The following is a 25908-nucleotide window of genomic DNA, read 5'->3' on the forward strand; positions in this document are numbered from 1 at the left end:
GTGAGTTTTTTACAAAGTTTGGTTATCTCAACTATACACTATCTAAGACATAACAAAAGAGTGTGGAATGATCTAATTATAGACGAAGAGGAAAAGAGTGGAAGTAAGTCGTGTGATGCTCTGTGAGAGGAAGTAATGTGAGTTTAGAAAAGACAAGAGTGTTTGCATCTTCGAAGGATAAAGGAACCGTTGCCATTAAATAGGAGATGAGAAAGAAGGGTGTTTGGTCTGAAAAGTCTTTTATAATGAGAATGGGGACTGAATTCTTCTTTGCATTTTTAACGTAAGTGATGGAGGTGGTCAACTTCTGCGTTGTCGACTGAGGAGTCTGCTTTGCTAAGGAAATGTGTAAATAATCACAAACACTCGGAAGGTAGTCGATTGGTGTTGGACCAAAAGATAACACTGCACCTATTTTATACTTTTGTACGATTTCAAGAGTTAAATGGTGTGTTCCCCCAATATAAACTTCGTGGTCGATTTGTATCAAAGGATCATCTGTGGAAAAGTCTTGATATGTTGAGACTTCTTGTCCCATCAGATTTAAAGTAAATATAATGAATGTCGATTAAATTAGAGTCAGTCCGTAAACGTTGTACATTTTACGAATATTAGACTTGTTTTCCAAATTTTTTTGGGTATTAGGATAAAAACAAAAATAGCAGCAAAAAATAAAAACGTACTTTTGGGAAAAATCAAAAAAAATCCCGAAAAATAGGATAAAAAATATGGAAAAGTCGGGTGTACAAACTTTAAGGACTGACTCTATTAAAATACATCAAAGTTCTTCACTTCTTTTGCTTTGAATTTTGGATTGGAAAAACACCAAATAATATGAAGCATTTGTTTTCACCACAAGATAAGTATGTTTACTATAATATATAATATCTTTATTAGTAAAAAAAACTTAGTGTTTTTTACTTTTAACAATTTCAAGTTCATAATTTGAAGTTATTTTTGGAGATTGTTTTTAATTATTTATTAAATTATTTATTAAATAAAATTCGTATTCATTATAATAATAACAAATAAATACTAAAACGAAATAATATGTGTTAATATTAATAATTATAATAAAATTTAATTATATCACAATATTAATAATAATAGTTATTTATTTAATTAAACATAATACTAATATTATTAATAAAAAATACTATTTGTATTGAGTCATTAAAAGAAGTAACAACAATTATAACAAAGCTATAAAATAATGTGAGTAAAAAGTGAGAATTAGATGTCCCAGTTCTCTGTGTGGTCATCGTCAAGTTCGAACTCTCCGAGTTGAATAACGTGTTTGCTACAAAGGATGCATTCCTTAGTTAATTGTTCGGATTTTAATTCCTGGCCAGCGGTGTTATAATTCCTCAAAATTTCAAGTGCCCAAGGAGTTTGGTGTTTTTTGATCTACTAGTTAAACATATCATTCCACATAAATAACAGAATCGATATTCAACAGGGACTCAACCAACATTATACTAATAAACAAACCTCTTTGAGAATACAACTGGCATGGTAGAAATGGTCACATGTGAACCCAATACACACATCGTTCTTCGCATTTTTGTCAAAGAATTGGAAGCACAACGCACATTGTTTTGCAACACTGAAATGGATGTATTGTTTCTGACTGTGTTCGATGAAAAGAATGTTACCAGCCTTTCCAAGACTTGCAATCCCCTTTTTCCTCCCCTCAACCAATTCATTGATTTTCTTCGAGTTTTCCAGATCTTTACTTTTATACTTTTCAAATGTATTTGAAATGCACGCCTTCAGTTTTTCAAGTTTGGTGTTCGTGTTGGTCAACAAAGAGAGTGATGCAAGAACACTCTGTACCGGGATTTTATCGTCATCAATCAAATTGCCAACCTCGGACTTTTTGTCGTTCGCCTCGATCTTGAGTTTGAGCATTTTAACAACAAAAACGTTCTCATCTTCTTCCTCATTCGGCAGTTTATCTTTCTTCTCCACAAGGGTCCGAATGAGATCTCTCACAGCATCTCCACTCAAGTGATACATCCTGAATATGTCTCCAATAGTGTCGATTGCGTTGATGTACTGTCTGTTTGTTGTGTAGATATCAAGTAACGAGAAGTAGAATTTCCTGTTCTTAAGTTCTCTGAAAAAGTGGACGGACGTGAACTTTGTTGGACTGTCTCGGATGTACGACGCAAAGTATCGATCAACCTCCTCGGTTGGATTCTTTTGTTGGTCGATTTTGTATTTGACGAGACGCCAGAAGAAGATCTCAATGAGGTACTCCGACTCATATTTCTTTGCTATTCGATCCTTGAACCAATGCACAAAAGTCGATTCGAAATCACTAAATTCCATCATCTCCGCGACTAAGCTCAATGAAATAGCCATATCTGGCCCCGTGAAGATTTGCTTTTGACATGGAGGATTCAAGAAGAAGGCAAATTCTTGTTCGGCATTTTTAAATAGAACACCAAAATACTTTTTCACAAGCTTCTTGCAATCGAGACGGACATCTTCGTCTTTAGAAGCATACATATCGTCCAATACACCAACTGCAGCAACGTAGTTCGAGACAAGCAAATAGTATTTGAACAAAAATTTGAGGTTATTAATTTCGTTGCAAAACCACTTGAACAATTCCTGTTTGTCATCACCCGCATTGATAAAAAGATATGAGACGATTTCTTCGTCAATCACTCGTTTGGCGTATATCTTCTTGTGCAACACGACCTTCAGCTTTGTTTTCACTTCTTCGACTTTCTCTGCGTCTTCCGTAAAAGCGTTTTTCAGTATAAGGGTGATACTCCACACGTAAAGTAAAGCAGCCTGAATTCGTTTCACTCGGTCATTTGTCATTGGCAGAATTTCGTCGAGTCGCCTGACAAAGTAAAACAACATTGTCTCCGAGTTTCCGATGTTTTTGAGTAACTGGACATCAAAGTTCTTTTCGATTTTTGGATGCAATGACCTGATGTTATACAAACAATATTCAGTACACACCACAACATCTTTTGTCGAGTGGTCGATACTTAAAGAAATCGATTTCCCATCAATTTGCTGTTCACACGAATTTTTAGTGTCGAAGTCATAACACCCAATTTTGTTTTGGAACAACAAAAAGAGTTCGTCTCCCATATCAATTGCACAGTCCGCGTTGATTTTACTCGACTTCCCATTCCCATAGATATTCAATTTCTTAATTTGATCCACACCAGTGACGGTGTCGAAGTTCTCAATCTCTTTAACTTCGACTTGTGCAATTAGCCGAGTCATCTTACGGAACACTTTGCCTTGATCGACAAAGGCTGCACTAACAAAACAGACTTTGTAGAACGACGACTTCTCATCGGCAAGGGGGTCGACGAACAACACCGACTTACTCCCAACCATCACTTCATTTTGGAATCTCTCTGACAAGTCCTCGACTGTGTATTTGTTTGTTTGCGAATCCGCGTTAATCGACAGCGCAACAACGTAATTGAAATTCGACACGATGAACATCTTGACCTTTTCACTGTCAATAAAATACAAATCCTCGACTGGACCAATATCAATGATCGTTGATGTATCTACCATAGTCTGTTGTGCTTTCTCTCGGGGTGTTTTAAGAGCACTTCTCAGAGTTCCTGTTGTTCCTCGAATATCGACTCTCTTGTTTTCAATGGGATAAATTGATTGGAACGTGAAGTTGATTGGGTTGTTTCGGGTGAACACCAATATCTTAAATATACATCCCGAGCTTGTTCCTGCAAACACAGTCAATTCAGTGCTCGCAGTTTTTTGGTCAAATTTCAGTGCAGTGACTTCAAGCTTGACTTTTTCTTTATTTGCAGCAAGTATCTCTTGTGGAAATGAAAAGATCTTTGGGTCCGGCTGGAGTTTGTTTCTGTTGCAATATCCCATTTTGTTCTCGGCGTACAACAACACAACGTGCATTCCCGTTGGGTCCAAAGCGGCTTTCAGAATCCGATTTTTGTAATTGTTTTTGATGGGGTGGTATATTCCATCGTAAAGTAAAAAACTCGACAACTCGTCTGCACAGACAATCAACACAGTGTTCGCCTCGCAACACACAAATTTGGGTTGGATACTTCGTTCAGACAAATCGATTTGTTCAAGTTGGATCCAATTCGGTCGAAACAACACATCTTGTTTCGAGACAAATCGAATTTTCTCTTCCGCAACTTTCTTTTCCATAACGTATTGGTCGCTGTCGTACTGGTCTTCATAGTCCGCAGAGTCAAATTTTGGTTCTTCAAGTCGCTCATAAACTGTTTCGTCCCTCGCCTTTGTCTTATTCGCCTCTTTCACTTCCATATATTCCTTTGAGAAGTCGATGGGTTGCATTCCATATTGCGACTTCCTATTCGCGTTTCGAGACTTCACGTTAATCACCGATTGTCTATGCCCAAAGGCGGTGCTTTTTGTGTTATTTCTATTGGAGCCTTGCCACACTTTTTTCTGTTCTTGTGATGATGCCCTCGCAACAGCCAAAGCTTCGGCTGACGGCACTGGTTTTGTAGTTTTGGGCGAGTCTAAAGAAGCGCCTGTTGTTGGCGCTGCTGGTACAATGAGTCCAGATGAAGATTCGACGTAGCCTTGGTTAAGTCTTGATTGCGGAATGACTTGCGTCATATGTCCACGCTTCTTGAACTTTTTGATATCCCTTTTGACAGGGCCGGCTTCCTCCCATCCCTTCGAGTTATCTCCAGAAAAAGACATCGTCTAAATCTTTTAAGATTGATAATATGAGTTTTATTGAGTGAAATTATTTTAGGCGTTATACACGTGTAGTCTCGGGATTTCAGAGACATCAATTACACATCCATTGACTTAATTTGGAGATGGTAGCAATCAATTGTGAGTTCTCATATCATTTAACACCAAATCTAATCAATTCAAATATAACTGTATCGTTTTGTTAATAATAATTTAATCTTATTTTAATCTTATTTTATTATTAATTTGTTAATAATTCAATTATAATTTAATTATAGTAATAGTATTCTAATTAAAAAGAAACTCAAAAGTCTAATGACTGAAGAAAAAACAACTCAACCCGATGTGAAAGAAGACCTTAAACAAGACGAAACTGCTCAGCAAAAAGTTGAGACGCAACAAGAAAAAGTCGAGATAAAACTGAGCGACACCCCAATTGAAAAACAAGAAGTCAAAAGTGATGTGAAGTTAGAAGCGTCACCAAAGCCTCAACCGCCTTCTGATGGGAAAGTCATTTTAAGGTTTAAAGGAATTAATATTCCTGGTGGAAAAGGTCTTGGGAAAGGTTATAAAATGTCGAAAGACAAAACTGTTGATCATATCATAGTATTCATCACCAAACAATTGCGTGACACAACTACAACTTATGTTTGTTCTCTTCATTCTTATATAGTATAATTATAATTACTATTATTCTATAACTTTATTCAAAATTAGAGAGTGTATTTCAACAACTGTTTGCTGAGTCCCGACGATTCAATCAGTGATATCTTGCGTGAGTTCCAAATCACAAAGTCTGAGCTTGAACTCACTTTCTCTCCCATCGACAATGTCTTTGGTTAATTTACGTATGAATAAAGTATGAATTTCATATATCGACTTTCCTCTTTCTTTTCGGTGTTTTGGAACTTTTAATATCTATTCTTGTAATACCAGTTACAATGATAACTCTCTGTTGTTTGTAATTAATTAATTAACAACTAGTTTAATATTCACATTTGAATCAATGAAGATATAATAATAATAATAATAATAATAACAAGAAAAGTACCAATCAATTAAGTCAATACTCAATATTATCCAAGTCAATTTTGAATTGGTCGTGTAAGATATCTGCAACTTCTCTCACGAAGTCGCCTTGAATGTTAATGCAATCGATGTTCTGTGTTTTATCAATAGCAGCTCCAACGGAGAACTTTTTGGAGATGAATTTTGAAACGTCTTGTTGTTTTAAGCCAAATGCTTTGACGCCTGAGATCTTCGTGACCGACTGCTTTTTGTTTCGTTTGACGTTAGTGATTTTAATAGTGTTGTGAGTGGCTTTCTTCTTCGCCTGCTCTTTCTTTACTTCTTTTTGTTCTTCTTTTTCGGGTTCTTTTGCTTCGGTTGGTGTTGTTTCAACAGCACCTTCTTGTTTGGGTTCCTCTTCTTTTGGAACTTCTTTTGCTTGTTCCTCTGTCTCTGCTTGTGCCTTCTTACACTTCTTCGCATTTGGCCCAAACTCGCAGTACTCTTTTGGAATGTGACAGAACGGACACAATTCAAACACGATTTTTGTGTACGCTTTGTCTTCGACAACTTCGGGTATTTCAGTTGTTGGTGCTATAGTTTCCGTTGCCATCTTTGAATTAAACAGTTGTGCTTGAGAAAACAATTCTTAAAAAAGTGAAGGGTTTTTTAATAACAAAAACTAAAAGTGTTATCCACCTTTTTTAACTGCAAACTTACAAACCACTTGTTTTATATAAAGACTTCACTTCTTGACTTTCTGTTTCTTCACGCCACCCTTCGATGTGTTGATCACATCAAAAATAGAGCCGGTCGGTTTCATACACGGCACAAATGCAAATTTCGCGATGCAACTCCCATGCACGTGTTTCTCGCACTCTATTTGTAAGTCGTATGTTATATATATATATATATATTATACTATATATTATATTATACTATAATATATAAATGGAAGAAGAGAAACAAACTCGAACACTTGTAACAATCCAACCCATCAACAAAAGACTCACCACATATAGTACATTTGTCTTCTGTTTTTGCTTGCATGAATTGATGACCAACGTCTGCCTTAGCGTAGTATTTATTTGTGATGTAATTGTCAAGCCTATCCAGCACAATGTCATTGTTTTGAGAGGACGGGTACGACACATCTAAGATCACAACATCTCCACTGTCATCCTTTTCCATCCAAATGTTCCAGGACTTCGTTCCATTCAAATTCCGTCTCACAACAATACTCGACTTGCATGACACAAACAAATCGGTGGAAGCAGATGTAATCAAATGTGCTTTATCTGAACTGAAGACAACAATTTGTGACGAAATGAATGTAGCAATGACATACCCTGGGATACTTTGAAGTGATGTGACATTACCAAATGTGGGTGGAAATTGGAATTTGTGTGAGAGCGAATTGTTATCTGCAGAGTACACACAGATCATACCATTATAATCCCCACTCCAAAGCTTCTTGCTTTCCTCTGAAAACCCTAAACAAGTGATTGTCGAGTTGTGTGGCGTGTATATCACTTGCTTGACCTTTTCAGTGGCTTTATCGATCTTAACTACTTCGCACCGATTGACGCCAACTGCGTAGATGTAGTCATTAGTAGGTAGAATGAAAGAGATGACTGGATTGATAGTCTTACTGTCTCCTTCATTCAGTTTGACATCAATTACACTTTTAACGGTAAATGTGTTCACATCTACTATTTCTATTTCACCATTTTGTTCGCCGATATAAAGAACATCTTGACTTGAGGTGAGGAAGCTGCACCGTTTCTTCTCACTTTTCTGGATCACTGTTTTTGTGAGAACGGATATGGAGTATATCATCGACGTCGTACCAACAACAACGATATCTCCACTCACCGTCATGTGTTTCATGTCTAAAATGTTTACATCACTGATTTTAGTCAGTTCGGATTTCAACGTATTCACATCAACTGATACAACACCGCCATTCTTGTCGATCACCCACATCACTTCAGACTTCTCGATGTATATTAAGGCAATGCCACCATCATTCTTGTTCTGTCGTTTAAACAAGCAAGAGATCGAAGGAAGTGTCTTTGGTGTGTTCTCCTTAAACATGTCGAAATTATCAATCAAACACTCGAAACTCTCGTTCTCAACAGACGCACCTTCGACACTGTTTTTCCGAGGAAGAAAACACTGACAAATTGCGGTGGACAAATTCAAAGAACCCATTCGGTTGATCCGTTGATTCGCAGCGATGAACGTCATCAAGTAAAGGTACTCGCCAAGTATCACTTTTTGTGGCGCGTCGAGTAACTTAATGAATTGCATGCACATCTCTCGACGCTCTCCATCCTTCTTCTTACTGATCTCAAAAAAGACTTTATGTTGGTCTTCATTCAAAAACCGAGGGTTCATCTCCATTAAAAAGCTCTTTAACAATCCACATAATGTTGATATGGGGTACTCCCCTTTACTATTAAAAGTCAGTCGGAAGTCTTTGTCGTTCAATTTCTTCATGACCTCCTCCAATTGGTTTTGGTCGGGGGGTTTTCTAAAGAGTCCTTCAACCCCCAAACCCTCTCGAATTATTTGATTCACGCACTTTTGAATGACCTCGGGAACTAAAGTGCTCCCATTAAGTGACAGTTGGACTTCTACCAAATCTTGCGCCGAACTCCCAACATACTTTTGGACTTTTTGGCCTTTTCTCTTGTTAAATTGGGTGACTATTGGACTTGTAATTTCAACGTTGGGCTCATAGACTACGTCGAGTTGTCCAGCCCACATCTGAAAGGTCGCGCCCCATTCTTGTAATTCCTCTTCATGCATAAAGCCGTAGTACACTTCCTTCTTGTAATTCTCATTTTTACATTTGATGTGCAAATCGCCAATAAAAGTCGGGTCTTGTGAAGGGCACTTTTCGATCTCTGCGTTGACCAAGCTCTTTGCAGTGATGAAGTCGCCAAACAGAGCTTTTCCATTCGAGAACAGAACAACACTGATCAATCCAAGTTTGGTCAACACCAAAGCAGTTTTGTGGTATCGCACGATCCCGTCTTTAGTCACCAATTTGACATAGGCAAGTGAACAATCGATGATTTTGTCTTCATCGAGTGCTTGAAAAACAGAAGACATAATATCAAAAGAGGAGTCGACCCCTAACAAGCATCTTAAAAATAGAATGACATCATGTTGGACTAAAAATGCGCCGAGTTCAGACGACGACTTTAACATTTGTGTTGTAAAGACTGCAGAGTTCCTGATATTAGACTTTGCCCATAAGAGCCCGGACAATGAAATGGAATCACTCGACCGCAGTTTGAATGAGGAAGACACTTTGAATTGAACCAACATTTCTTGCGCCTCGATTTTTCGTTGGACGTCGACTCTGTCCGACTCGAAGAGGGGGATCAATGCACACAAATATGCTGAAATGTCGGCAAACAGTTCGACTGGGTTTGGTAAGTCTTTGCACTCGTAGACTCTTTTAAAGAATTTTGAAGAAGTGGCAAAGACCGTAGTCTGCATTGTTTTATATTTCAGATTTGGGATGAAGCTTGTGATTCGATCGACTGCGTCTTGCCGCAGATACATGACTAATGGGCAAAGACTGTTCGGTGCGTTTGTCTCGAAGAGTTGAAGTGCATTTGAAAAGATTTCTTCAATGTCTTCGATCTCGACAAAGAGGTCTTCAAACGTCTCTTTATCTTTAGCTACTTCTAAAGGCACCAAGTCGGATGTTTCAATTTCAATAATAGGTAATGCCTCAGTGTCGATTGTTTCTATAACACTCTTCTTTGTTTCAGTCTTGTGCACATGAGAAAATACACCTAGAACTAGCCTCTTGTAGCTCAGTGCTTTTTTGAGTTCTTCAATTAAATTACTTGTCGACGAAAAGATGTGTTTTCGAACGACAGAAATGGACGTATCCCCATTCACGGTTGTGGGTTGTTCTTCTTGAGAAATGGCAGATAAAGATTGACGCGGTGAATATGAAGAAGTCAGTGATTGTGAAGTTGTTTCTATTGTCATTCGACGTGGTGGGAGTGCTGTACCTTTCACGGGTGTAGAGTTTCTGTGGGAGTCTTTAGAGTGGCGGTGGATCGAGAATCCTTTTGGGGAGCTTGTCGATTTGTACTCCATCCTCTCTATTATATAGAGTTATTGCAATGAATAGTATCTATAATATATAAGAACGCAAACTATACAAATAGGATCAACTTGAATTAAACAAAAGAAAAAAAATACAACAAAGAATTATATCAATAAATAAAAAAACCATTAAAAATGGTTTATACAACTTTTTAGTTTATTTTATTTTTTAATTAAAATTTACAATTAAAATTCAAGACTTGTAAATTAGACAAAATATTATAATTATAATGGTGTTATAAAAATATTTTTAATTATATATTTTAGCTTTTTCAAGTATCATATAATTCAAATAATTACAAGGCGAGCCACTTTTTGCACAAAAATAAATGCCATAATGGTTTGATTTGTTTCTGATTTGTTTTCGAATTTTCATTTTTTTTTCATATTTAAATCAAAATAATAAAACCCACTTTGAATGAAAAGTTCGCGCCTCAACAAGTTCGACTCTTCGTCGGAACACTTCCGTGTGAGGTCCACATCCACAGACTTTTCTTCTTCTCAACAGTCGGTATGTGTTTTTTAATTTCATTAGAACCAATTAAGGAAGCATTAATCTACAAATAGGGTTGAAACTAATTACAGTTGGTTATACCAACTTTGGTTGTTTTTAATATGATATATGTGTGTATTTATATAAAAAAATAACAAGAAGAATTCTATTGGGAGTGTAACGTTTCTACCAACTCAATCGGGGAGGACACTGAATTTGCCACGGATCTCTGATGTATGTAAAGACCTTGGAAAACAGGTGTTCGACCAAACTTCAATACTAATGAATTATATACTGTCATCAGTCAACTTAACGGAACAAGAGCTGTTTATTAACTTTCCGTCTTTATCGACCGAGAGCGTCATACATGGGAGTTTGAAAACTATGATGCCGCAAACCTCAATATTCTCAAGTTCTTTAAAGTTTGAAAACTCAAAGGAGTTTGTCCTCCTCTTTTTTCACTTATACAAAACATTACAGGAGTTCTTGAATAACCCTGCACCATACCCTTTGTGTTACAAATCACACGGATACGTTTACTCTTTGAAGAACATCTTCGAGTTTTTCAAACAATCAAATTTGGTATTAAACTCTTCGCAGAGCACCGGCGTCAAAACACAAACAACACAAAATGGGCTTATCGACATTTCCGATAAGAAGCTATTGGGACACTTCCAGCTGCACATCTTCTTCCTACGCCTTGTTGCGGAACAATTTGAGGAATACGTCCAAGACATGAATGTCCGTGTGCAGTCGAAACAAGCTATCTTTCCTCGGGGAAGAATCCCTATTAGTAATACAGAAACGATGAATACAATCATTTCAGCCAGTTCTATATACACACGAGAAATTTACGAGATAACAAACACTATGAGTTACTTACTGAGCTCTGTTGAGGTTCTTAAGACTATTAACAAGTGGGTAGAAGTCAATGGCATTGATGAGATGAGTACTGTTCGTAAAGTGATTACTATGGTGAAGACTGAGAAGTGGGGACTACTGAAGAAAGGAACATTGTCTCTGTATACGACCGACTTCTTTGGAGTGTTGTCGATAGGTGCGCAACTGTTTTTATTTGAGGGAGGATTACTAGTTTTGGTAACTAAAGAGAATAGTATGGAATTTAAAGAATGGTTTCCTATGGAATCCATTGTGTTGGGTACAATTGAAATTTGCGACGACTTTCCAAAGGAATGTGGCATCTTCGCGGTAGTGATATCTTCGACAGAAGCGATACAAATCCCAATCAAAGTGATTGGAAAAGAAAGTGAACTCCTGGAGTGGACAAGTTTGGTCAACCACTTGAAGGGAACGAAAACTGGAAAACCTAACCAAAGCAGACCAGCACCTAAAAGAGTCAGAAAAATGTCGTTTCAAGGGATTCGACAATCGATCAGTCGACCAAATTTGGTTGTGAAGACGGAAGTGCCACTGAGCGAGAATGTATCTATTAAATCGATAATCGAGTTACTGAAAGAAGGGTTTCATGTTGACGCCACGACAAAGAACGGAGAAAGTGTGTTAGAGCCAAGTCAACAAATGAGTGCGTTTTTGAAGCAAATTGAAAAGAAAAATGTCCTCACGAAAAACACGTTGGAACAGATCAAAGGAATCAAAACAAAGAATTTTAGTCGCATTAAAGAAACATTGGATTTGGTGTTAACGGCGAAGAGTATCACTCAGAAGAATGTGATATTAGTCCACCTCTTTTTGTTGTTGATGTACTCCTTTGTTATTGATAAAAAAGACGGCGAGAAGTACGACAAACACTGTGCAGACTTCCTTCAACAAGTCACCAGCCAATTTTTTGGAGATGAAAATTTTGGGTCCGCCTTTGGATTTATAGTGGAGCACCTCCCTTCTATTTATAACAAGAAGATGAGACTGTATGAAAATAGTCTGATGAGTATCATCATCTATTTGCGTTCGCCACGAGTTGAAAAAATCGGGTGTTTACACGAAAAGCTCTTTTTGTTTCGAAGCGATGGGAACGTTGAAATACGGAACATTGAGGGGATTAAAGAGACCGAGTTGAATCTCACTTCGAAAGTATTCAACGTGAGTTGTCCTGAAAATCAAATAGTGTGTAACACGAAGAGCGAGATCATACTATTTAACGAGTACAAAATAATTAAACGAGTGAAAATGATTGCACATTGTGTGTGTGCGACGAATGAGAAAATTGTTGCGGTGACTGAAGAGGCACTTATTCTTTATGACAACAACCTGAATGTCATCAATTCGGTTGAACTTGAGGTAGAACACCCTAAACTGTGTTTTGAAAACAATGAGTACCTTTGCATAGCATGTACACAATCGCAAATTGAAGTCTTCATGACATACAACATAAACCTTGAATTGATACACACCGAAGAAATAGTGAATAACGAGGCAGTCCGTTCTGTAATTGGAGATGAAGACTTTGTATACGTTGGGACGGAAAACGGAAGACTTCTGCAATACCATCGAGGAATTTTAATGTGTGAAAAGATGTTGAATTGTGGAGCTATCACTTCGGTGACTAAAATAGGATATAACTTATATGTCTTTGGCACATTAATACCACTCGTTGTTGTATATTACAAAAATCTTATTACACTCCAAATGGGGACACTGCTTGGGTTGAACTCGTGTGAATCTGTTGTGATGACAGGCGATTTGAAGAGAAAAGTTGTTGAGGAGATTCATGACGACCAAATGGAGTCTCCAAGAACACGAGCTGGGACTGTTAATGATAAAGGGATAGTCGAGAAGAAAGTCACTGAAAAGCGCAGAGACGTCTGGGTTATCAATACCACAGGGTGTGTTGCTCGATTTGTTACATACACAATGCACCACAGAAGATTCGACACATTTTCTGAAACAAATAAATTCGTTGGACAACATCCGACACACTGTTTTTGCGAGTATTCAATTGGTCTTTGCGAAAAGTGCTTTATTTGCGGATTAAATGGCGATGGTCGAAAAGGTTTCGTTTGCAAAGTGTGTGGGGAGAAAGTCCATCAAGGGTGTTTAGATGTCGGATTCATTATGAAAGAATGCAAACTATAATCTGTATGTATTTTACTATTATTTTACTATTGTTTTAAAACACCAATTTGTAAATTATAAAACTAATTATTAAAAGAGAAGTAGTTTATGTAAATCTATAGTAAAACTTTTTTGAGAAATTTAATAGTTTAATTTAATTTCATTTCTAATCAAAGATTTTTTTTCTATAATTCTGAAAAAAAGTGAACTTTTGTTGCAAAGAAACTTGGATGGAAAATGTTATTAAATAACATTTTTCGAAATACGACATTTCCCGATTTTTCAAGAAAAAAAGTAGAAAAAGGGCCTCTAAAATAGGACCAAAAACAATAACCAGGTTTTATCACTTTACCACTTTTTTGAAAAATACTGTTAATTCAGATTCTTCGTTTTTATTTCGTGATATCAAACTCTATTTACGGGATTGTGTTGCAGAGAATAACAAGAAAAGCAAAATAGTTTATTATATACCATTTGAAACTATACCTTTTTTCTTAAGACTAAAGGACATGGAAACTATATATTAATTAGAATGAAATTAATCCACATTAAATTATCATGGCAAGTTATTGTCCAAGAGAAAAAGAAAATGGAAATTAAAAAATCCAATTGAAGTGCTATGGAACAAACACCAACCAAACAAAAAGAGTGTGACACGAAGTGCCAAGCCCTTCACAAAGAAAAAAGCATGGAACGCAGACACGTCCATCAACGGAATGAAGTCCAAATTCCAAAACACCCCGGAAAACCTCTTCCGTCACTGACCGTCCACTCCCTTGGAAAGTGCTTCCATGAGAACGTTTACTCCCGCCCAGAGCCTTTTGTGAATGATATGACGATGTTAGTCTCTGCGATCAAAATCGATGGTATTCCCGTCAATGAGTGTGAAGTCGAACTTGCTGGCCCAATGGAAAAACTCTTCTTTATTCCAGAAAGAACAAAAGTTGGTATTGTGACGTGTGGTGGGCTATGTCCGGGATTGAATAATGTCATCCGAGGCCTTGTAATGAACTTACAGAATAGATATGGAGTGAAAGAAATATATGGACTGAAATATGGATATGAAGGACTCACTCCAGACAAGTCAGAGTGCATCAAATTGGACAACACAAACGTCTCTGACATCCATCAAAGAGGTGGAACCATTTTGGGAAGCTCGAGAGGCAATCAAAACCCAAAGGTCATGGCGCAATTTTTGATCGATAACAACTTCAACATCCTCTTCACATTAGGAGGAGATGGTACCCTCAGAGGGGCCAATGAAATCGATCAAGAACTTCGACGACGCAAAAGTCCAATATCAGTCATTGGTATTCCAAAAACGATCGACAACGATATCTGTTACACAGACTCTACTTTTGGGTTCGACACTGCTGTTGAATTGTCCCAAGAAGCCATTAATGCCGTTCATTATGAAGCCAAAAGTGCCAAAAATGGGATTGGAATAGTTAAGTTAATGGGAAGAGATGCCGGGTTTATTGCATTATATGCGTCTGTTGCGAGTGGGGATGTCAACTTGGTGCTGATACCAGAAGTCGATGTTTCGATGGATGAAATACTTCGAATGACCGAGAGAAGACTCTTGACAAAGGGACATATAGTAATTGTCATTGCTGAAGGTGCGTGCCAATCACTGAAACCTAAAGACTTGGACTTGGGAAAGGATAAGTCTGGGAATGCGATGTTCTGGGATGCTGTTGGGTATATTAGAGAACAAATCAAGAAACACTTAGATGAAAAACACATCGAACACACCATCAAATTCATCGACCCAAGTTATATGATTCGATCTGCACCGTGCAATGCTTCTGATGCACATTTCTGTTTGTGCCTTGCAAACGCCGCCGTCCACATCGGCATGGCAGGTAAAACAGGTGTTGTTGTGTGTCACCATCATAACAACTTTGTTTCGATCCCAATAGAAAGAGCAACTTATTACATCAAGCGTGTCAACCCCGAAGGTCCAATGCTTTCTATGATGTCTTCAATTGAGCTCATTCAATAAATTCACTTGATTTTTGTTCCAATTTCATCATAGGAGAGATATACTATATTTTAACTATAAATATACCATTATATATATACAATAGTAAAAGAAAGGAACCAGAAAAACCAATGGAAAGTGAAACGTATATCGACCCAACATATGTCACGGCTTTGGAAGAAACAGTGACTGAGTTAACTGAAAGGATTAACACATTAGAAGAAGAACTTCAGACGTTAAAAGAGAATGTTTGTTATTTGTAGAGTGATGTTTATATATAAAAAGAATATGTCAGATGTAAGAAGGGAAGAAATGAAATGTAGAAGATGAGTGAAGAGAAGAGCGAGTTTTCAACGCCAGTAAAGAGGTGGTTTCAATCGAATTGAGTGTTTTGTTTTGTTTTTATAAAGGCTTTGGCTGTTTATAGAATAAGTGAACTTAAAAAATCAGTTGAATGGACTGCTTCATTTGTGGGAAAACTACATACCAAATACCAACCGTTGTCATCGAAAATAAGACGAAGGCGATTCACAAAGCATGTTTCAAGTGTTCAGTGTGTGGCCGCCCACTTGACGGGTATTTGATGAAAGGGAATGTGTTGTGTTGCGTCGACTGTTTTGATAAGAAACAGAACCAAGAGAAATGTGAGAAGTGTGGAGAAGTGATAATTGGACGTATAGCACGAGTCGATGGGAAAGTGTGGCACCCAAACTGTTTTGTGTGTTCGAAGTGTGGGACACCACTTGAGGGTGACTTCATTGAGAAAGATGGGAAACGTCTTTGTTTTCTATGTTCCAAGGCTTAATCTTGTCGAATGCAACTATAACATTTATAGTTAAATTATAGTTTAAATTTTCGTTGTGCCTTGAAGTTATATTTATTATAAGTTACTAATAATTTAATTATTAATAGCACAGTCTTTGGAGTGATGAAAAATCTACAAAAGAACACTTTGAGGAATAACACAACTAATAAAAAACTTAAAAATATGTCATTGTGATGGATGTGAAAAACAAAAGTCAAACTCAGCTCGAGATTGAACACATGAAAATAGTCTGTCTGTTCATGGAAACTGAGAAAGACGTCGAGGCACTTGTTTTGATCTGTAAGAAAAATCGGCAATTGATTGAATCGATTGAGGAAAATCCGTTTTCCTCGAAGCTTTTTATGACAGTCAAACATCAACATCTTTATAAACCGACGGATCCAATCAACCCAGACGCTTTTTCATATCACGTGGAATATCCTTTGGGGTATGAAGAAGCTATGAATATAAAAGCGAAATTGTCACAACAAGGGCAACAAGTGTTCTTAAGAAAGGTGGAGTTGAATCAAAATGACACGAAGTACTTTAACCCGATACCTAAAGAAGTATCTATCTTTGGTGAGAAGTGTTTTTCCAAGCGTGTGAAAGGAAGAATAGATATAATGAACAACATTTTTAGCATGAAAGATGCTTGTTTCTTTAGTTGTTACTATTTGGAATCAATTCATCTTCCAAAGACTCTCACATTTATAGGTGAAGAATGTTTCAAATTTTGCTCAAGTTTAAAAAAAATTAAAATGTATGACGCGGTGGAGTATATTGGAAAAGAGTGCTTTTGTATGTGTACATCGCTTCAAGAAATTAGTCTTCCCACCTCCCTGACATACCTACCAAATTCGTGTTTCTATCGGTGTGACACTTTAACCAAAGTATTCATTCCAAATGGCATCACTGCTGTTGGTGATGGGTGTTTCAATTGTTGTAATATATTACCAGAGTTATCCCTTCCAACCTCTGTCCTTTCCATTGGAAATGAATGCTTTAGAAATTGTGTATTACTCAGTAATCTAACACTTCCCGATATCAAGGACATAGGCATCAACTGTTTTTCAAATTGTAAGAAGCTCAACAAGTCTGAGTCTCCTTTGTTTTAAGAGTTTAAAATAACGTTTTCCAAATCATTATCTATTCTATTTCGGGAAAGCCTCTAATAAAAAGTATAACATTTTTTATTATACTAATAATACGTAATGTATTTATTTATAGAATTCTCAAGAATGCCTGAAATTGTATTCTTCAAAAATTAAGTTCCATGGACTTCATTCTGTCGAACTTGAGTTGAGAGCTTTCATAATATCTTCATGCTTTTTGAGTACCGTGTCCCTTATATGGTTTCGTGCTCTCAGTTTTGCATACAATGTTGTGATTTGTCGTTTCTGGATTTCCACGTCTTGGTCATTTAATGTGTGAGTATTTACATAGCTTAACCCTTTCTCTTTATATTGATTAAATGTCACAGTGAGACGCTGAACATCTTCTCGTTCATTATTATACATATCAGTCATCTCCATTTGATGTCTTATAATTCTCTCCTGTTCTCTTTGTTGTTGTTGTATTGAGCTTTCCAGATAGTAGAACTTCTCGTGTTGTTTCCTTAATTCTTCTCTGACATGACAATTCTCTCGTTCTCTCTCTTTCATTTCATACTCCTTTTTATCCGCTTGCAACATATCAAGAAGTTCTTTGGTTTTCTTATTTTCCATCTCAATCTGTTCTTTCTGTTGTTTGGCTCTTTCAATGAGTTCGTCTAACTGTTGGATGTTTTCTTTGTACATTGCAACACGTTTTTCGATTTTTATGTGGACACTTTGTAACCCGTTTGTGATGTCTGTTACTGAAATTATCGGCTCAGAAATGACAAAAGGAATTATTTGACATAAAGGAGGGTTAGTGTCAATATTCGGTTGTAGTACATTCTTTGAATACGATGGTTGTGGTTTTTGTTCAAACACTTGTTTCTTTGTCACAGTGTTTTGTGTAATATTTGTCCGTTGTCTTGTTTGATCGACTTGTGGTTTTACCATTTTCTGTTGTTGAGTGTTAGAAATATCTGTTTGCGGCTGTGTTGTGGACGCCCTTTCCAACACTTTTTCGTGGGTCAGTGGTATTGGTTGTCCAAGTTGATGTGTCTTTCCACATTGTTTCACATATTCCAACAATATAATCGACTTTTGTACTCGACCATTTACCTTCAAATCCCTCAGGTCCGACTTTTTAACAACAATGACATCATTATTCCCAAACTTCGATACAACGTCAGTCACTTTATTATATTTCGTGCAGTCCAAATACGCTTTGGACTTATATTTCCCGTCGTTGATCATCACAAACAAGAGTTTGGTTTGGGGTTCAAACTCAGAAGACATTCCAGAAAGTTGGACTTTACAGTCCACAGACACCGGATATGACCAAAGGGTAATAATTATTCCTTCGTCGAGTGTTGTAATAGCCATTGCTTTTTTAGTTATTGCCTCACTTATCTTTTTGGTAGTGTTTCCTAAAAGATGAATACAACAAGTTAATTGGGTTTTATAACTTATTTATTAATAAAAGTATTCTATTCTGAATAGAACGTTTTTCTTATGGAAATAATTATGCGACTAGTTCTTTAAGTTTGTTATTTGGTTCTTATTTTATAGTATATTTTAATTAACAAAAACTATGCAATGTTAGAACTATTCTAAAAAGTTATAAATTACCATTTTAGTTATCAGTATAGTTAACACGTTCAAAACAGAAACGTTATAATAGAAAGTTTTTATTTTTTTCTTTTACCTAAACCCTTTTTTTGCCTTCATACACAAAACAAATTTTTGAAATTTTTTATTTATTTTTTAATCAACTCAAATTTGAATTGTTTATTTTTTGGTCACACTTAACATGAAGTGTTAAGTATTATGTGAAGTAACAACTTCATCTGTTTTTGATGCTACATTGAGTTTTTTTGTGTTAAAGAAGAGCAAAGCATTAGAAAGAAAGATGGGGTCCAATGATGGTTTAATATTTTTGGTTGTTTTTTATATAAAAAAAGTATATTATCATTTGATTATAACGTAAATAGTGTTTTTAAAGTCGTTATATTTGTTAATGCGACTATTTGAAGTTGTTTGTTATAAAGTGAATTGACGATGAAGCGTTTTTATATTAATTGTTGTAACACAATAAAACGATATGAAATTTCATCCAAAAAGATTATTTTTGATCAATCTTAGGTAATTGAGTTCTCATTTGTTAATTATTTTAAGTAAAATAAAACTGACTATTGGCCGGTTTGGGTTAGAAAGGGGTTTTGGAATAAAAATAATAAAAAAATCTTTTAGACAATTTCTTTTTTACTTATTTTTCTTCTTAAAAAAAAGTTTTGGGTTATGAAAGTGTTAAGATAGTTGATATAATAACTCAATCCCACTTATAAGTCGGCAGTGTTTACTCCGCAAGTGACACAAATTCGCCCTTCACAAAGAACTTCCCCGCCTCAACAATTTTCACAATAGCAGACTTCCCAAATAAGTCGACATTCTTCTGTGGTGCCAAAATGACTTGGACAAATGAGATATCGTGGGCGGCATAATTTTGTTTGTCGTGGGCCATTTCATTGATCCACACCTGGCAGGTCTTCCCAACCATATTCTTATATGGGAAATAGGAATCAAAGTACTCTGTGACTTCTCTGCTCCGTTGTTTCTTAACTTTTGAATTGACTGGTTTCATTTGAGCTGCGGGGGTACCCGGTCTAATACACATTTGGGAGATGTTAACAATCGGAAATTGGTGCACTTTCAAACAGTCCAACGTCATTTTATGGTCTTCGTCCGTTTCTGTTGGGAATCCACAAATGATGTCGGTTGCAATGGTGATCTCGGGTATACACTTCCTGAGTCGCGCGCAGACATCATCGAACTCCTCTCGTGTATATTTTCTTTTCATTGCTTCAAGAACTTGAGTTGATCCCGATTGGATAGGAATATGAATGAACTTGTACACACATTTTCTCTTAAAGACCTCGACAATCTCGTCAAAGTACTTAATGATGTATGGCGGGTTCACCATTCCAATTCTGATCATTGCTTTACCTTCTACTACGTCACACATCTCTTTCAACATATGTGGAAACGTGTCTCCAATATCCATTCCATATGCTCCAATATCCTCACCAGTCAATCGCAATTCCTTAACTCCTTCATTGATCGACTTTTTAATTCGTTTGATGATATCAATAATGGGATAACTCCTCAGCCCACCACGCGCGTGTTTTGTCTTACAATATGTACATGCATTCTCACACCCTGTACATGTCACTATAATGTCTATGAGTGGACTACTCTTCTCATATGAGTCGATGTCAACTAACGGTCCTCTCTCAAGATACGTCGCTCCTTCTCCGCGAACGGCTGACTCGACGGCGTCTTTGATTTTATGAAGTTGGTCAACACCAACTATCGAACAGTTTTTAGAACACTTAAATACCTTTGGATCCGCTTGCGGAACACATCCCGCTAAGACAACGGGGATGTGCATCTCCTCGCACTTCTTTTTAATTTGTTCAATCGATTGCTGCGACGGGTTTTTCACAGTACAACTGTTGACTACAACAGCAGTGTAATTGCCTTCTAAAGGAGAGTCCGCTTTATCTAAAATGTATCCGGCTTCGGTCAAATCCTTCTGCATCACTTCACTGTCACTCACATTATGAGAACACCCAAAAGTGTAGAATTTCACCTTTTTGTGTGCTAACTCCTCAATGTCACTCATTCTTCTTTTGTAGTTTTTTTTGAAGGACTTCAGTCTTTTTTTGAAAAATGATTTTTAAGTAGGGTTCCTATACCTCAAGAAGTCGTCTTTCGTTTTTTTCATTTTTTTGACTTTGTTTTGTTTTCATCAAGTTTTTGATCAAAAAATTGAATAAGTCAATTTTTTTTGTTTCGATTGTGTCAAAAACAAATAAAGATGAAAAAAACACATCAACTATATAAAATGGTTTATTTTATTATTTTATAATTGTATAGTTAAAATAGTTCTCAAAAACACAATCTAATCCTATCACTATTCTGTTTTTTGGAAAATAATAATATAAAAAGAAACTCAATTAAGACAGATGAACGAAAAGAAGGAGGCAAGCTCAGACTATAGCTACGAACCCGTTTTAAACAAACCGGCACGGAAACAAACAGACACATACACTCCATTTACACCAAACCGAAGTGGCGATTACAATATATGGTATAACCGCTACAGCGGGTTTGAGTACAAGCAGTCGAGAGGTGATAGAGGAAACATGACAAGGTGTTGTGTAAAAACAGATGCGGGAACGACAAAATCACAACCGAACTCACCGTTATGCATTCACTTTGCGTTGGGGAAGTGTTTTAAAGGTGGAGAGTGTGTGTACAAACACCAACTCCCCCAACAAGAAGACGAGAATAGACTTGGAGCCACGACTGACATTTTTGGGAGAGAGAGGCATTTGACAGACCGAGAGGATATGGGCGGTATCGGTAAATTTTCCAAAGAAAACAGAACGCTGTATGTCACGGGGTTTAAGGGGAACCTACCACCACAACAAATTGAAGAAATCCTCAGAAGACATTTTGCTGAATGGGGAGAGCTCGAGTATAGTTTGTATTGTATCACATTTACTCATTACATATTATTAACAAGTAAAGTGATTAAACATTAGAATTTTGTGTAATATGTTTTAACTCTTTGATTTTGTATTATTATTATATGGGTGAAAACAAAAACATTAACAAATAGTCAGAGTGTTGCCAGTGAGAAATATCGCGTTTGTGCGGTACAGAATGAGGGGAGCGGCCGAGTTCGCAAAGGTCGCAATGGGAGATCAAGCTCTTGACGGTGATGAGAGGTTGAATGTTCGTTGGGCGTTTGACGACCCGAATCCAATTGCGAAAGCTGTCGAAGAGCAAGCTGTTGCCGCGCAGTACGTTGCCCAGGTCAAGAAGGTTTTGGCCGAACGGAGGGAAGAGAATGAACTTGCTATTGACGCGATTCCCAAGAAGAAAGAGGTCACGTACGATAATCCGGGTGTCATTGGGTTTAAATACTCTTGTACCACAACCACCATCAAAAGGGATGGCGTGAAAGGCAAAGAGAAAGAGGTCGAAACTAAAGATGAGAAGGCGGTTGGTGAGAAAATCTTGCAAAGCAAAAAGGGGAAGTATGTTGCAAACAAATACACGGGTTTTATGCACCCATACAGTTATGGGCTATTCCATCCAAAGCAAGTTGAGCTAGCGAAAAAAGACGAAAGCGATGACAGTGGCGAGGCCGATATCATGAAAGACGTTCCAAAGGAACCATCCACAAGCGCGCAACAAGACAAACCAAGCGATACAAAGGAAGAAAAACACGAGCAAAAGTGATTGATTGTTCAAAACCGTTTCCAACACCCTGTGAGTATCTATAAATTTGAATGAACAAAAGTCAGTTAAAATCAGTTACAAAGTTTCACTTCTCGAGTGCGTAACATGCGTCGGCCGTCAGTTTAAAGTCCTTTTTGAACGAGTGGACATTTTTGAGTCTTCCACAGTTGACCAAATTAATTGTTCTGACCGCATCTCCGAGTAAAATGGATGTCATTGCGGCGCACGAATTGACTGAGATTGAAGACAAAATTTGGAGTCTTTGTAAAGGCAATTCTGACATACATGGGAAGTCAGTTAATTGGAGTGATTTTAATGAGGATGGTAATGAGAGCGAAATAGACTGACATTTTGTCATTGCGAGTTTTGTCAATACCGTGAGGCCGACAAACCCTTCAACGTTTTCGACATCAACATCCTTTTCTTCGTTGATGAAACCTAAGACCTCGAGCTCCTTTAACCTTGAAGGGAGTTTCACGCTTCTCTTTTTCGACTCGAAACCGATGAGCTTCAAAGAAGTTAACGAGAGCAAATTTCTAAAGTCGTACGACGTTTTCAGCTCGCCAAATTGCTCGCTCACAGTGAGTTGTTCAAGTCTCTTCATTTTTTCTAAAAGTTCCTCGTTGACGCTGTACAGTGTTGTCACCGTCAACGCGTCTTGAATGAACTGCAAGTCCATGAAACAATTTGGACAAATTGCTCGTGGCATGTATTGCACAAACAACCCGTCAAGTATTTTGCGGTACTTCTCCGCGTTGTCAGTGTCTTTAGATACAGTGCACCCAATACCTGTATATACTCTATTGAATGAGAGATAAACACTTTTGTGCGCCAGCAAGTCGTACAGCCCGTCGTAGTTCTCATTACAGTCGATCATAAAATGGACGTTTTTCGGTGCTTTATTGACGACATTCAGCAAGTCGTCGTTGTCTTGTAGTCTGTTGATGTAGATGATTGTTTTAGTCGCCGAGTCCATCTTTGTCCCGAACACGTCGTTCCACAGCAAATAGTGAGAAATGAGTGTGAGGGAGAGTGCGGTGATTTTGACGAGTTTCAGTTGTGGGAGTGAGTAGATGTCGACCAGTGCACTTGAAGACAATTGTGAGATTTTACACAAATTGCCTGCGTCAATAACAAGTGTTTGAAGGTTCGACATTTTGAGGAGAATTGGAAGAAGTTCGACGGTGTTTGGGACCGGGAAAGGCACATTCAATGAAATCAGTTTGTTAGCGATTCTGTCCAAGTATGGAATATACGAGACGTCATTTGGACTAAAAGTGATGTGAAACTCGTAATCGGCATTTTTATATCGTTCGTCATCGCCAAAGGTGTCGACGTAATTCTCAAGGCCAAACGAGATCGTTTTTGCTGCTGGAAACATTCTGAGTGTTTTTTGTGTCAACGATTTGAACGATGGAACGACCGCGAGTTTCAAGACGATTTGTTGGTATCGTTTATTGATCATCATGAAAGGGAGGATGTCCTCTGCGGTCATATTTTGGATGACTGGAAACAATGAATCTCCGTCGAGTTTATAATACATCGTAAAATTGCTCATCAAGACTTCTCTTTTTCACTTTTCAAGTTCTTTTGGAGTAGAAAAGGTATTGAATCAAAACCAATCCCAATGCGCCTTTTTTGGTATTTTTCTTTGGAACACAAAATTATAAGAAAAAGAATAAATAAATTTATTTTGAGAAAAATGTCCCAAATAGACAACAAAAAACTATATTTTGATAGTAAAAAATAGTATATTATTGTTCAAGTAATTTAATGGAAGACAATGTTCTTGTCTTTAGTAGTAGCCGTTCGAATGAACTGGTTAAACAACATATCCGCATCCCAAATGATCTCAACGTCTTGGTTTTGTATCATCGTCATAAACTGAAGTAAATCATCAAAGCTGTCTACACTCAAAATAAACTCTCTGTTGATCACTAACACGGCAACCATCAAAAAGAGGTACATTTTGTCTTCGATGTAACTGATCAAGAAGTCCCATATCCGCAACACATCTTCCTTCTTAAATTCCCTTTTAAAGAGTAGTGCGATGCTTCTCCAACAGAACATGAAGTCAATTTCATTTTTTGTCATCCACTCATACAACTCCTTGTCTACAACTTTCACAATGATCGCAACTTTCTGACATAAATTTTTGACGCTCGCCTCGGCATAAAACTCTCTTACCATTTTCATAGCCATTGTAAAGAGTATGAAACTTTCAATTTCGGTGTTCCCTTCTTTAATACAAATCGATGCTATTTCATTCATACCTAAAGTGTTATTATTAATTAATTATAAATTAGTTATAATTAGTTATAATTATTATAATAATGAATTGCTTCAACAAACCTTGCATGTAATTCACTTCCATATCAAAAAGTGCGTAATTCTGAAGGATATCTTGAAGTAATCCAACTTTATCTTGTTCTATCAAAGTTCTGCTTAAATCCTTTTGAATTTGTGTTTGGACGTCTCGCACACTCTTCCACCGCTCAAGTTGTTCCGGTAGAAAAAGACTCCATTGACTCTTGAGAGCCCGAAACCGCTCACTCCACCGCGCTATTTCCATGTCATACCTTAACTCCTTTTTTTCAGATTCTAAGATCTCCCCCCCACACACCATCCACCCAAACACTCGACTCTTCCCTTTCGATAATCCTTTGTATTTAACTATTCGCCGAATCTCTTCCCTCCTCTTTCCAGTTAAGTTTTCAAAGGAACTGTTCATTTCAAAAACGCCGTTACTCTTCACCCATTGTTTCCGAGAAACTTGCTTGACAGGATCATTCGTAGCTTTGATACACATCATACTCACACGATTCATACGTTGTTGGAAAGACTCAGTGTTAGCCATACGCGCGTCAATCCGATAAATACACTCTTCGTGTTCGTTGTCTTCTACTGTCACCTATATCGTTAATACAACACCTTCATATATGAGGTAGAACAAATCACACAAACCTTCCCACCTTTCTTCTTGATCCATCCTATCAAACTCTCGACTTCATCCCTTGTCTTAAACTCGTAACTGGGAACAACAAAGGGCAATGCATTATCAAACTCAAATGACACAAGTTCGTAAGTATTCCCCATGAGCGCTGGACGTACTCGTTTCGACTTAACAGAGACAACCTCGCGGAACGAAAATTCAGTTTGAAAATTATTGACATCAATAACATTACTCTGCGACTTACGCGACATGAATTCAAAAATGGGTTCCGCAATGAGGGGAATGTACTCAAAGTATATGAACCCATTGACCTGTTCATTATTTCGTTGATTATATATAGTATATATACTATATATATACTATATAGTATATATAATATATAGTATATATATAGTATAT

At 37.1% G+C, this 25908-nt stretch overlaps 14 protein-coding genes across 14 annotated transcripts; 6 read left to right on the forward strand and 8 right to left on the reverse strand.

Moving 5' to 3' along the window:
• Positions 1-76: 76 nt before the first annotated feature.
• EIN_053930 (hypothetical protein) lies at positions 77-538 on the reverse strand (the record flags this gene model as incomplete). The annotated part of the gene is made up of 1 exon (XM_004259851.1): positions 77-538. The coding sequence occupies one exon, from the start codon at positions 536-538 to the stop codon at positions 77-79; it is 462 nt and encodes a 153-aa protein (XP_004259899.1).
• Positions 539-1233: 695 nt separating this feature from the next.
• On the reverse strand, positions 1234-4701 carry EIN_053940 (hypothetical protein; the record flags this gene model as incomplete). Its single annotated transcript, XM_004259852.1, has 2 exons — positions 1234-1407; positions 1492-4701. The coding sequence occupies 2 exons, from the start codon at positions 4699-4701 to the stop codon at positions 1234-1236; spliced, it is 3384 nt and encodes a 1127-aa protein (XP_004259900.1).
• Positions 4702-5013: 312 nt separating this feature from the next.
• EIN_053950 (hypothetical protein) lies at positions 5014-5541 on the forward strand (the record flags this gene model as incomplete). Its single annotated transcript, XM_004259853.1, has 2 exons — positions 5014-5346; positions 5416-5541. 2 exons carry the CDS (start codon positions 5014-5016, stop codon positions 5539-5541), a joined length of 459 nt encoding a protein of 152 aa, XP_004259901.1.
• A 220-nt stretch (positions 5542-5761) lies between these two features.
• Positions 5762-6319, reverse strand: EIN_053960 (Density-regulated protein, putative; the record flags this gene model as incomplete). The annotated part of the gene is made up of 1 exon (XM_004259854.1): positions 5762-6319. The coding sequence occupies one exon, from the start codon at positions 6317-6319 to the stop codon at positions 5762-5764; it is 558 nt and encodes a 185-aa protein (XP_004259902.1).
• Positions 6320-6451: 132 nt separating this feature from the next.
• Positions 6452-9834, reverse strand: EIN_053970 (hypothetical protein; the record flags this gene model as incomplete). The annotated part of the gene is made up of 2 exons (XM_004259855.1): positions 6452-6585; positions 6678-9834. The coding sequence occupies 2 exons, from the start codon at positions 9832-9834 to the stop codon at positions 6452-6454; spliced, it is 3291 nt and encodes a 1096-aa protein (XP_004259903.1).
• A 624-nt stretch (positions 9835-10458) lies between these two features.
• Positions 10459-13387, forward strand: EIN_053980 (hypothetical protein; the record flags this gene model as incomplete). The annotated part of the gene is made up of 2 exons (XM_004259856.1): positions 10459-10467; positions 10499-13387. The coding sequence occupies 2 exons, from the start codon at positions 10459-10461 to the stop codon at positions 13385-13387; spliced, it is 2898 nt and encodes a 965-aa protein (XP_004259904.1).
• Positions 13388-14054: 667 nt separating this feature from the next.
• EIN_053990 (Pyrophosphate--fructose 6-phosphate 1-phosphotransferase, putative) lies at positions 14055-15371 on the forward strand (the record flags this gene model as incomplete). The annotated part of the gene is made up of 1 exon (XM_004259857.1): positions 14055-15371. One exon carries the CDS (start codon positions 14055-14057, stop codon positions 15369-15371), a length of 1317 nt encoding a protein of 438 aa, XP_004259905.1.
• Positions 15372-15804: 433 nt separating this feature from the next.
• EIN_054000 (lim domain, putative) lies at positions 15805-16155 on the forward strand (the record flags this gene model as incomplete). The annotated part of the gene is made up of 1 exon (XM_004259858.1): positions 15805-16155. One exon carries the CDS (start codon positions 15805-15807, stop codon positions 16153-16155), a length of 351 nt encoding a protein of 116 aa, XP_004259906.1.
• A 239-nt stretch (positions 16156-16394) lies between these two features.
• On the forward strand, positions 16395-17270 carry EIN_054010 (hypothetical protein; the record flags this gene model as incomplete). The annotated part of the gene is made up of 1 exon (XM_004259859.1): positions 16395-17270. The coding sequence occupies one exon, from the start codon at positions 16395-16397 to the stop codon at positions 17268-17270; it is 876 nt and encodes a 291-aa protein (XP_004259907.1).
• A 165-nt stretch (positions 17271-17435) lies between these two features.
• Positions 17436-18629, reverse strand: EIN_054020 (hypothetical protein; the record flags this gene model as incomplete). Its single annotated transcript, XM_004259860.1, has 1 exon — positions 17436-18629. The coding sequence occupies one exon, from the start codon at positions 18627-18629 to the stop codon at positions 17436-17438; it is 1194 nt and encodes a 397-aa protein (XP_004259908.1).
• A 973-nt stretch (positions 18630-19602) lies between these two features.
• On the reverse strand, positions 19603-20928 carry EIN_054030 (radical sam protein, putative; the record flags this gene model as incomplete). Its single annotated transcript, XM_004259861.1, has 1 exon — positions 19603-20928. One exon carries the CDS (start codon positions 20926-20928, stop codon positions 19603-19605), a length of 1326 nt encoding a protein of 441 aa, XP_004259909.1.
• A 343-nt stretch (positions 20929-21271) lies between these two features.
• Positions 21272-22556, forward strand: EIN_054040 (pre-mRNA-splicing factor CWC2, putative; the record flags this gene model as incomplete). Its single annotated transcript, XM_004259862.1, has 2 exons — positions 21272-21791; positions 21931-22556. 2 exons carry the CDS (start codon positions 21272-21274, stop codon positions 22554-22556), a joined length of 1146 nt encoding a protein of 381 aa, XP_004259910.1.
• Positions 22557-22641: 85 nt separating this feature from the next.
• EIN_054050 (hypothetical protein) lies at positions 22642-24114 on the reverse strand (the record flags this gene model as incomplete). Its single annotated transcript, XM_004259863.1, has 1 exon — positions 22642-24114. One exon carries the CDS (start codon positions 24112-24114, stop codon positions 22642-22644), a length of 1473 nt encoding a protein of 490 aa, XP_004259911.1.
• Positions 24115-24326: 212 nt separating this feature from the next.
• EIN_054060 (TBC domain containing protein) lies at positions 24327-25820 on the reverse strand (the record flags this gene model as incomplete). Its single annotated transcript, XM_004259864.1, has 3 exons — positions 24327-24829; positions 24909-25467; positions 25521-25820. Coding segments are annotated over 3 exons (1362 nt in total), but the record flags the coding sequence as incomplete, so codon positions are not given.
• Between the last annotated feature and the right edge of the window lie 88 nt (positions 25821-25908).

This window comes from Entamoeba invadens (genome assembly GCF_000330505.1).
Source record: "Entamoeba invadens IP1 unplaced genomic scaffold scaff_1105074726711, whole genome shotgun sequence".
NCBI lineage: Eukaryota > Evosea > Mastigamoebida > Endamoebidae > Entamoeba > Entamoeba invadens.